Source organism: Macaca mulatta, chromosome 3 (genome assembly GCF_049350105.2).
Source record: "Macaca mulatta isolate MMU2019108-1 chromosome 3, T2T-MMU8v2.0, whole genome shotgun sequence".
Taxonomy (NCBI): Eukaryota; Metazoa; Chordata; class Mammalia; order Primates; family Cercopithecidae; genus Macaca; species Macaca mulatta.
The window spans coordinates 146,885,398-146,897,953 of NC_133408.1; the positions used below are offsets into that span (position 1 = coordinate 146,885,398).

Sequence of the window (12,556 nt, forward strand, 5' to 3'; positions counted from 1 at the left end):
CTTATGACAACAGATAACTAACACAGACTTTGACTTGCTTTAACTAACAATTTCAAATTTTTTACTTTCTCTTGAAAATATTATTTGTCATTGCTCTCTGTCTTCAATATGATCTACTGACTCTTAGTCCTGACAGTTCGTCTAGTATTGATTTGCCACAGCCCCCGGAAAATGAAGCTCTTACAGGTCTGAGAAGCAAGTCAGAAAGCTATCTTTTTTTCTTCTGCTTTTGTAGACACAGGGTCTCACTATGTTGCCCCAGCTAGTCTTGGACTACTGGGCTCAAGCAATCCTTCTGTCTCGAACTCTCAAAGTGCTAGGATTATAGGTATAGCCAGTGTATCAGGCCAGAAAGCTATCTTGAAGAAAGGATGAAGTAATCCCAAAACAGTCCAACATAAGAAGAGAGGTAACAAAGAGTGGAAGGCTATCTAAAGGATCAAGAGGGCCAGGCGTGGTGGCTCACTTTGGGAGGCTGAGGTGGGAGGTTGCTTGAGGCCAAGAGTTCAAGACCAAGCTGGCCAACACAGTGAGATCCTTCTCTTAAAAAAAAAAAAAAAAAAAGGATCAAGAGGCTACCCAGGTAACCTAAAGGGATTGGTGTGCTGTGTTTGTATTACAGTGAAAGTGCATTTGGTCAAAAAGACAAAACTGATTTGTTTCACCTGTTTGCACATAATATAAAAACTCTTCCAAGTGATTTCATATTTCCTTTGTGTGTTTTTTTTTTTGTATTAACAACATAAGCTATTACCATGTAATAATATACGGGGTGACAGCCCATGTAGATGACATTAAAATCTCCATTAAATAATACTTGTATTTATTTATTTATTTTGAGATGCAGTCTCAGTCTGTTGCCCAGGCTTGACTGCAGTGGTGCAAGCTAAGCTCACTGCAACCTCCGCCTCCTGGGTTCATGTGATTCTCCTGGCGCGCACTCACACCTGGCTAATTTTTGTATTTTTAGTAGAGATGAGGTTTCACCATTTTGGTCAGGCTGGTCTTGAACTTCTGACCTCAGGTGATCCGCCCACCTCAGTCTCCCAAAGTGCTGGGATTATAGGCATGAGCCACCAGACCTGGCCAATACTTTTAAAACTAAAAACAAACAAACAAGCAAAAAAAAAAAATTGAACTCATATTTGAGCTCATGTCTCTATATCATTTAAATATCACACATGTATGCTTTTTTCCATCATAGGAATGTCAAGTCTCCAACTTATGAAATTATATGAAGAATAAAGTGCATATTTACAAAGTCTTAAAATAAAACCTTAGTGTCTAGAACTAATGACCTCATACACAGCTACTGATCTGCATTGAAGTTGAGACCTCCCCTTAAATGTCATTCCTATTATTGTTTCAAATGGTCTGCAACCTAATTAAATGCCAATCTCCTTTCTCACAGTTCATAACATTTGCCATTTACACTAAGATTCTAGATGCCATTCCCTGGAACCATCAAATAATGGTTAGTGTCGGAAAATACCCTTCAGTTTTTAAAAGGAATACTTATTAATATATTTGCCTCCAAAATTGATATCAAAAAACTTTACAAGCCTATATAAATTTTAAAGGTGCCAATAAAATATATACTAATATTTTAGTTTCCTTTTAACACACAGAGGATAAGGAAAATACCAATTAAAACTTGCCATTGTGGCTAGGTACATTGGCTCACACCTGTAACCCCAGTACTTCAGAAGGCCAAGGCTATGGATCATTTGAACCCAGGAGTTCGAGACCAGCCTGAGCAATGTGGCGAGACCCCCATCTCTACAAAAATTAAGAAAATTAGCTAGGCATGCTGGCGTGCCCAGAGGCTGAAGCAGGAGGATACTTTGAGCCTGAGAGGTGGAGGTTGCAATGAGCCATGATCATGCCACTGTACTTCAGCCTGGGTGACAGAGTGAGACCATCTCAAAAACAAACAAAAACCCCCAAACTTTCCACTGTAAGGTCTAGGGACCTTTTCTTCTAAAGGTCACATTTCAGACTATACAAACAAATCCCCAATATATCACCATTAAATAATTTGTTCAGTTCAGTCATAAAATATTGTAATATTACACCTATAGGGTATGTGGATTTGAAACACAAAATTCTACTTAGTTAATTATAAACTCACAATTGCTGTCAAGACAAATAAGAATTTTTAAATGAAAATCTAAAAAACTTTGATCTCACTTTTACAAAAGAGCATCTAGAAAGCTGATATTCACATGACCCATACTAAGTTAAATACATATTGGAGGAACTAAATCCTATTGCTTAGAACTCAGATGTGAAGCCTCAATGCTAAATCCCTACTATTTCAAAATTCAACTATGAAATCATCTAACTATACATTAAGAGCACGGAAGTAAAATAAACTATTCTATACATAAATAAAATATATTACGCATATATTAACATCTTGATATACTGTAAAATGAATGAACAATTCACAAAACAATATGTATAACACAATGTAACTTTTCTTAAATAAAAAAGATGTTATGTTTATATATAAGCTACAGATCAGAAATAAGAAAACATTAAAGGTTGGTGCAGAGGTGAACATGGGAGAGAATACAGTCATGGGTTCTTAGTTTCTGTTTCTGGTTGGGCCAGTAAAGTCCCTTACTCATATTTTTCCGCTTAGCACTAGAGACAGAAACTAAAAATCATGGCTTCAGGCTGCTAAAAGCCTAACAAAACACAAGAGAACAACAACAGTAAAAAATAAGGCGAGTTGAACAAGCTTGTTTTACAGTCTGGTCTGGATTTGAATGCTAGTGCCAACACCTGCTTCCAGGCATTCTAATTTTAGTAGTCGATATTACTCATGCTATTAACTGTTCTCAGCTTCAATTTCTACATTTTGTAATGGTGGACAGTAATACTTCCATCTAATGGGACTGTTGTGAAATAAATGAAATAATATATATAAATGGCTTGGCACAATTCCCTGATTCACTATAAAGGTTAATGACGGTAGTTATTTTTGTGGCCCAACCTCACTTTAAAAATAAATTCTCTGGTACCGCTTTGGATTCAGAAGGACCGAAGGACTTCTCCTTACAGAGATATAGGTTTGTATAACACATACCTTTGGTGATTAGTAAGAGAAAAGCCTTAGGGAAAAAAATAGGTAATCATAAAAATAATTTCAGATGTATTAAGTATATAATGCACTCTACATATAATTTAATGTTGTAATCTACTATATCCCAGAATATTAAAAATCAGCTTGAAAAAACCTTTTATAAGTCTTTCTCCTGATACAAATTAAAGCTATAATTAAGTATACTAACATGTTTCAGTAGCCAAGAAACTTCTATAACTAATCTTTAGGGAAATAAATTTCAGATTCTGAAAAGCTGCTCAATGTACATTTCAGGCTGTATTTTCAAGTCACTCTTTCTGAAAGCATGCTTAAAATTCTAGCTTTCCTTTATCTCACTGCTTGAACATTCCATTAATTATCTGATTTCCCTCCCTCCCTCATTCCCTCCCTTCCTCCCTCTCTTCCTTCTTTTCTTTTGTTTTCTTTCCTTTTTTTTAAAATTATACTTTAAGTTCTGAGATACATGTGCAGAACGTGCAGGTTTGTTACACATGTATACACGTGCCATGGTGGTTTGCTGCACCCATCAACCTGTCATCTACATTAGGTATTTCTCCTAATGCTATCCCTCCTCTAGCCTCCCACCCACTGACAGGCCCTGGTGTGTGATGTTCCCCTCTCTGTGTCCATGTGTTCTCATTGGTCAACTCCCACTTATGGGTGAGAATATGCAGTGTTTGGTTTTCTGTTCCTGTGTTAGTTTGCTGAGAATGACGGTTTCCAGCTTCATCCATGTCCCTGCAAAGGACATGAACTCATCCTTTTTAATGGCTGCAGAAATAACGTCACACATCTACAACCATCTGATCTTACACAAACCTGACAAAAACAAGCAATGGGGAAAGGATTCCCTATTTAATAAATGTGAAACTAGACCCCTTCCTTACCCCAATACAAAAATTAACTCAAGATGGATTAAAGACTTAAACATAAGACCTAAAACCATAAAAACTCTAGAAAACCTAGGCAATACCATTCAGGACATAGACATGGGCAAAGACTTCATGACTAAAACACCAAAAGCAATGGCAACAAACGCGAAAATTGACAAATCGGATCTAATTAAACTAAAGAGCTTCTGCACAGCAAAAGAAACTATTCAGAGTGAACAGGTAACAGAATGGGACAAAATTTTTGCAATCTATCCATCTGACAAAGGGCTAATAGCCAGAATCTACAAAGAACTCAAATTTACAAAACAAACAAACAAACAACCCCATCAAAAAGTCGGTGAAGGATCTGAAGAGACACTTGTCAAAAGAAGACATATATGCAGCCAACGAACATATGAAAAAAAGCTCATCATCACTGGTCATTAGAGAAATGCAAATCAAAACCACAATCTCATGCCAGTCAGAATGGCGATCATTAGAAAGTCAGGAAACAACAGATTCTGTCACTTCTTAATCTTGTAGATTGGAAGCTTAAATTTTTCATCTTTGAAAAGAATCTCCCACTCATTGATTTAGTTTTTGTACCAAATCTCAAGTCAACATTTCCATTTATAGGCAGAGTAGTTATCCAATTCAAAAATCTGTTTCAAGTCTTTCTTCCACTAAAGACTATTTGGCTATTTTCCTCTAAATGTTTTCAGTCAAATTATTCTAAAAGAATAGGAATATTTGTAAAGATTAAAGAACAGGTATAATTTTAAAACATAGAGGAGTAGAAGAGTGTTATTAAATGCCAAGAAATGAACAATCACAGCAAGTTGTTACTTAAGACATTAGTCAATAATGTATTTTAAAAAATAGGGCATATGCTTTTTATAATCTTATTTAATGCTTAAGTTTCCCTTATACACTAAAATGAAAGTTGAAAAATAAAAGTATCTTTAATAAAAAAAGAAATAATCCAATTAAAAACCAAAAAATGTCAATGATTTTCTGTTAGCCTTCAACACTGCAGGTACGTTAGGTAGGCTTAAGTAATTTACAGCCACCAACAATTTGATCAACAGTATCAACTCAGTCAAACATTTGTAGATATATTTTTATTTCATCTAAGCCATTACTATGTTAACTGAAGTACATATTACCATTACCACTGTCCCTCCGTACTCTCAATGCAAGGTACTTTCTATATATATGCTGGGTCTTTCTTATGGTGTTAACTTCAGGTCTTGGCATTGTCAGTAATTACACTAAACTCCAGTAGATATAATACTGAATTTTATTTATAGCAATAACCATGCTTTTGAAGCAATGAACATTATAATAAAGCATCTTTAAACACAGATTGAGAGAAAAATTACTAATCTAAATTCATAGTAATTTCCTACCAAGAGCCTCCATATCTCTGTATGGTTAGTTTTCAATAAAGTTCTTAAAAAGATGCTTGTAAGATGATTTTGTCAAGACTACAAGATCAACTGAATGGAAAATAGTTGTACCATATTTGCAAACAAAATCTGGCCATCCATGGGAACTAAAAGTAGGAAGCCTCGTAACATGACTGTTACCTCCAAGGATCATTTTATGTAAGTCCTTCAGTATGTCATCAACTTACCCTAAAAATTATCACAGAACAAACTGAAACAACTTGGATATAGGTAAAAGTAGATTATTTTGTTTATTATGATATTTCAATTGGGAACAGTTAGAGAGGATAAACTGAAAATGTAGTTGGCTAACACTCTAAAGATAGTGGAGACAATCAGATTTTGATACACTGTCTAAAATTAGTCTATCAATAACAATAAAAAAAATTGAAGTCTTATTTTGTTTGAATTTCAATTAGCATACATACATACTGGTGAAATATGTATGCTTAACTTTAAAACATTAATGTATAGAATTAAGATTATGATTCAGTTATGTACTTATTATTTTAAATGCATGCCTATAGCTATTTCAAATAGAATAATTTTAGGGTTAAACTCCCAGGCTCTGAGGTTGGAATCTTTAAAAAGTAAATAAACATTTTTCTACTAAAATTTTACGTACTTTACTTCCTACAACAGTTTTCTAACAGTTCAAGTCAATTTCACACTAGGTGACCATGCATGAATGATATATGGAATTAGTGGTCACACAAAAGGGAAAATTTGATTGATCATATATAATTATAATTGATGTAAATTATTTAAAATATTTAAATATTTAAAAATACATAATTAGCCCATTAATTGGCACATGCGTTAAAAAAAGAAACCTTATAAAACTTGCCTGTCTTCTGAAAGTGTACTGACAATGTGTAGGAGGGCCATTTTTTTGTTAACAGAAATTTTTTTTCTAGTTTAAATTCATCGGGAAGTTATAAACTTTCACTACAGTAAAAATGGAAGTAAATGAATAGTCAATTCAATATTTATGATTAGTCAAGTATTATATAGTTAATAATTTTAAACAAAATCATTAAAGTTTACAGATAAAGGATATCACTTACAAGCTGCTCTGACTTTACACTGTATAACTGGATGGTCTTTGCCACATTTTTTGACACAGCTAATGTGAGGTTTGTATCAACAGCAGCAACATTTAGTTCACTGGAGAAAATAAAAACAGTTTTTAAATATTAGCACCATCGTTCATCAACAAAGTAAAGAGCAAGATAAAAACTCAAACCCAATAAGCAATATGGTTATTCTTTTTATAGATTTCACTGCTTCCAAGAACTGGTTGCATTGTTTCATTTTACCACCTAAATTCAGCATTAGGAAAATGTGCCTGGAGACAGCTTCCTTAATGACCAGTTTCTCATTAATAAAAGCATGTCATATGTGGGTTCAGTCTGTCATTAAAGGGGTAAATCGTGTACAGATTTTTAGAGTCGCACTCTTGGTAAGACTGACAAAGTGCAATTAGAGGCATTGCATATCACAGACATCTGCAAGGAAATGACAGCTCTTGAATGGAAATGATGACCTGGAACGGACACAGGCTAAAAATATAAATTACACATGATATATACTCAGTTTCTCTAGAAATTATGCCAATTCATGCTAGGTTGAATAGAGTAGCTTTTTAAATAATATAAAAGCATAGCAGGTCTATAATTACAAATTTTTAAAATTCGGATTCTTAAAGTATTTTTTTGTCATGCTTCTTTTCAACTTTAACATTGGATTAACTGGGGCATTTGATCTGACTGCCAAAAAAAAAAAAAAAAAAAAAAAAAAAGGTATTTTATAAAGACCATGGAAAGAATACTAGAAATTAAAAATCATATAGAAACCCATATACAGATGGAAAGCAAGAAAAGTAATTATTGTCCCTGAAGTAGTAGAGTAAATCTTACCAGATTCTCTTTCTAAAGAAGTTGAAAGAGTTTGAAGCAATACTAGTGCATACTATGTATAACAAAAATGCACTTTCATATAGTATTGAGACATAATTTTGTTAATGTTCACTTTTAAATTTTATTAAACACTACCATAAGCAAGATTCTTCCAGCTGTAGATTATATTTGATTATAGCATTGTCCAGTTGCATAGAGGAATGGGAGAGATTCCTCTTAAATATTTACATAAACAGGTCAAAGAGATCAAGTTACTAGGACCTAGTCAGAACTTTGGAAAATCAAGGCAATTGTGGAGAGATTTAAGACCAAGATGCTGGGCAATCTAGATAATTTGTAGGTACATCTGCAGCAAAAGATATGCTTATGTATATTATTATACATGTGGCTTTTTATTTTTATTTTTTGAGACTCACTCTTGTCAGCCAGACTGGAGTGCAGTGGCATGATCTCGGCTCACTGCGGCCTTCGCCTCTCGGATTCAAGCGATTCTGATACCTCAGTCTCCTGAGTAGCTGGGGTTACAGGCATGCGCCACCAGGCTCAGCTAATTTTTGAATTTTTACTAGAGATGGGGTTTCACCAGGATAGTCTCGAACTCCTGATCTCAGGTGATCCACCCACCTCCACCTCCCAAAGTGCTGGGATTACAGGCGTGAGCCATCATGCCTGGCCACCTGTGGCTTTTTAGTCTTACTCTTCCATACCTCAGAATCACCATCTTCAAATCTTTAAAAGAATTTAGACCTCGGTCTCATACTATTTTTTATTCCTTAAAATATCCATCTCAAACGTACAGATCTATTATTATGACAACTTGTTAGTCATGACAGAAACAGATAATTTCAACTGCAAATTAGTCTGGACAACTTTTAAATAAGTGTCTAAAGCCAACAGTATATAATTACATTGTCTGCAGGCATTCAGGTGGCACCTCTGCTACGATATCCTCCCTTTTTAGAGTCCTAAAAGTTGTCACATTCACTTAAAAAGCTTAAAATAGCAAACGCAAGCTAATCAAACTTATATTCTTATTTCTGCCATGAAGCACTTTCTGGAGTTTAGGATAAAAAAAATTAACCTGTATGTTTTAGTTTCTCAATTTATAAAATCATTTATTGTATTTGATTTCTTGTATAATGTAAGAAATTTACTATGGTATAAACAGCTAGGTTTACTTTGCATCCTTGGCAAGATACAGAATAATTATAATAGACTATTTTTAGACTAAGGTATTTAAATTATTTTATTAATTGGAATCTCAAGTACTTACTATGCGTGCACTCATTTACTGTAAAATTCTTAATTGTGGGCCTAATTACTTGAATAATTTGAAAATAAATTAAAAATGTACTGCTATCATATATCACTAACAAATATGGCAGTCATCTTATATGGCATGCCGCTATATAAAAAATACGTACCTTGCTATAGTTTTAATAATACCATCAAGTTCATCAGAGGAAGGAGGATTACGACCACCAGGGGGAAAAACCAAGTTGATAGGATCGAAGAGTCGAGATAAGGATTTTGATAGATAAGCAGCCTCATAGGGTTGTAGTGAGTCTTTCAAAGCCTTTTCTGGACTGTGGAAACAAAATTTTTTAAAAACTAACTTAAAACTGCACAGAACTAAATGCTATTGTATCAGGCTGTAAATATCTTTTTAAAAAACCTCCCATAAAAACGTAACTCTATATTAAGAAAAAGAAAATAATTTGTTTTACAATGTACATATTTACAAATATATTTCACAATTAAACATTCAGGACTATAGTAACTTTTTTGTTTGTTTGTTTGTTTGTTTTGAGACGGAGTCTCACTCTTGCCCCGGCTGAAGTGCAGTGGTGCAATCTTGGCTCACTGCAATCTCCACCTCCTGGGTTCAAGCGATTCTCCTGCCTCAGCCTCCCAAGTAGCTGGGATTACAGCTGTCCACCACCATGCCCGGCTAATGGATGTATTTTTAGTAGAGACGGGGTTTTGCCATGTTTGTCAGGATGGTCTCAAACTCCTGACTCCAGTGATCCACCTGCTTCAGCCTCCCAAAGTGCTGGGATTACAGATGTGAGCAACTGTGTCTGGCCTATATTAACATTTTAATTTCTACATAAGTCCCCACTATCAATGCACAATAATATGCACCAAACCTACTGTATTATCTGTTTCCTTAAACTAAAGGAGTAACAGTAAAATCCTATTAATGCTAATGGGGGATATGCCTTTACTTGCAAATCCTACTTACGGAGTTATCAAAGCATAGGGAAGAGAGACCAGCCTGCAGAGACCTGCTCCATTAGCTTGGCCCTTTCCATCCACAGCTGCCTCCCTAATAAACCTCACTGTCTGAGAGGGAAGTGTACAGACTTAGGTTTTACGTTTTCCATTTTTGTGTTCCACTTTTGAGTTATTTTGTGAGACAAAATAAAAAGTATTTGTGAAAGTCCTAAAATCATGTAAATATTCCCAAGTAGAGTTCTTTGTTTTATAATATTCTTCACAATATCAAACTTAACCTGAGAAATATTTCTTTCCTGCTTGCACTTCCTGTATCTTTTATCTTCCTGTATCCTGAAATCATGCTGATTTTCATTTAGTAGTCAAACTATTTGATCTTACACTTTTCTTTCAACAATTACTATCAAATGTCTATAACCACTATTTTCATGTTTCCTTATTCCTATAATTAATTCAGTGTCTTCTCACATCATCCCTGTTTACAATCCTTCTACCAGCTTTTGCATTGTCTTTTTTCTTTTATAAAGAACAAATTTCCCTTCATCTAAAAAGTTAACCTTTAAAACATCTGACCTGCTTCTTCATGTATGTGAAACTTGGCTTTCTCTTTTTCTCACCCTTCTGGTGAACTGATAAGACCTAGAGATCAGAATGCTCTTGGCTCCAACATCATAATTCCATAGTTATCTCTTAGTATTTTCTCATTCGATAAGTATTTCACTCAACACATATTTACTGAGAATACTATGCACCAGGCACTTTGTAAAGTGCTGGGAAGATAGAGATTAAGAGCGCTTTAGAGTTGTGAAGAAATTGGCAGGTAAAATGTTAATTATAATAATTTCTTTAATAGATGAAGATACCAAGACCACGATGGGAGCATGAAATAACTTAGTATCTAAATCTGTCTGAAGCAATCCTCTGTTGAAGTCTGAGCCATCTATTTAAATGTCACTATTTGTACTCATGTCATCTACTGACCTCAGAAGCCTCTTACCACTTCTGCAGAAATTTTGGCACTGAATTATAAGAACACTTTCCCATTCTCCAAATCTACCATTAAAGATCTTTGGTGACTACAATGTCAAACATCTTTTCTAAAACATGTCCTATATTAAAAGTCTACATTTATAATAACCTTTATTTTGGCTTTACTAGGGGGCTTCCAAATTTGAGTCATCACTTTGAACTGCTCCACTTCTAAGATCTTCAAGCTTAAAGGAAACTTTCTACATGCCCCACCTTCTATCTCTACTTTCCCTTCCACAAATATTAAGTCACTACAGTATTTGCCAAGTATTTCCTAGGTGCAGAACTATAGTAGAGAACTTGGTTTAAAAAAAAATTCCCGGCCGGACCTGGTGGCATGGTGGCACGTGCCTGTAATCCCAGCTACTCAGGAGACGGAGACAGGAGAATTGCTTGAACCCAGGAGGAAAGGGTGCAGTGAGCCAAGACCATGCCACTGCACTCCAGCCTAGGCGACACAGCAAGACTCTGTCAAAAAAAAAAAAAAAAAAAAAAAAATTCCCTGTCCTCTTAAAGCTTACATAGTAACAGGAGAGATATACACAAAAATAAAAATTTAAAATAAGTTAAATATGGAATATGATAAGTGCTAAGAGAAAAAAAAAGCAAGAAAGATAGAGAATAATGTTTAAGTCTTTTTTCCTTTTTCATCCAATTTTAGATAGGATGAGGCAAAGGAAGGCTTACCGAGGGACCCTGAAGGAAAAGAGGTAGCAAATTGTGTAGACTTTCAGGGAAATCGCTTTCTATGAGGAAAGAACAGCAAGTACAAAGGCCCTGAGGAGAGACCATACCTGAGTGTGTTGCCCAGAGGAGCAGATCAAGTAACAGTAGGGTAGTACAAGATATCATCAGAGAAAACAGATGGACTGAGTCATGTCGAGCTTTGTGTATCTATAAGGGTGGTATATTTCACTCTAAAAAACTTGTTATTTGACCTTATTGTAATTTATGCTACGTGACCCCTTCCTGCTTCCAGCCTCCATCAGTCCACCAGGTCTATATCATCCTTTTTCCATAGCCATCATTTCAAGGTGCTCTCATTAGCACCCTGATTTTTCCAATTCACCTTCCTTTCAAAGTTCTAAGAAAATATTACTGAGATGTTCTCTGTATCTGCTGCTAAGCTGGCCAAGTACTGCAGAGAAAAAAATGATTTCTACTGGACATTTATACAAACCTCTTTAATATCGAGAAACCTGAAGGTCAAAGTAATAACCTAAAATTCTACTTTTGCAACTCTTCAATCTTTATAGGTGACTTTTTTCTTGGTTTTACCCTAAGAGCAAAACCACTGGCCATGACCTTTCTCAACTTGGCACGTCTCTCATTTTTTCCCCTCTTACAACTTCATCTATTCTCTGTGACTTTCTTATTATTTCAATGAAAGAGGTAGCTTCATTCCTTTTTTTAAAATAAAAAATGCCCAGAAAAATTTAATCTGTCTCTTCTTATCCCATTATCTTTTTACCCAGATCTGATGGCTATACATTACATGTATCACGGCATCACTCTGTACTCCATATGTATAAATATTATGTGTCATTTAAAGAAAAAAGATATGTCAGCATAAAAAAATTATATAAAGATGTATTCTAAGTAAAAAGGTTTTAATGGGAAATAACATACAAGAAGCAGGATTGCTATCTTGAACCTACACACAGAACAGGGTGGCCTCTGGTATGTTTGGAAAACAAAAGAAAGGCTGGGGTTTACTGGGGAAAGAGGAAGTTATACAAGTTGTTTTCAAAAAAAAGTTTATTGGCACTGGCAGCATCTTATATAAGAGCTGGTGAGTTCTGACTGGTGAGTGTCAGTAAATTGCAAGGTAGGACTTGTAATTTTAGTGTTATGGTTAGGCCCTTGCAGTTTGGATTGGGCTTGTGAGACAGTGTGTCAGGCAAATGTTCTTGTGTAAGTGGCTAGCTGTCGCTGTGT

At 35.0% G+C, this 12,556-nt stretch overlaps 1 protein-coding gene across 1 annotated transcript in view; it reads right to left on the minus strand.

The window, feature by feature from the left end:
• COG5 (component of oligomeric golgi complex 5) overlaps nt 1-12,556 on the minus strand; it is a 363,078-nt gene that overhangs the window by 70,722 nt on the left and 279,800 nt on the right. The window contains exons 13-14 of the mRNA XM_015134669.3: nt 8,776-8,937; nt 6,500-6,599 (exon numbers count right to left, since the gene is read on the minus strand). Of these exons, the coding sequence (XP_014990155.2) occupies nt 6,500-6,599; nt 8,776-8,937 (262 nt within the window). The remainder of the gene's footprint in view (nt 1-6,499; nt 6,600-8,775; nt 8,938-12,556) is intronic.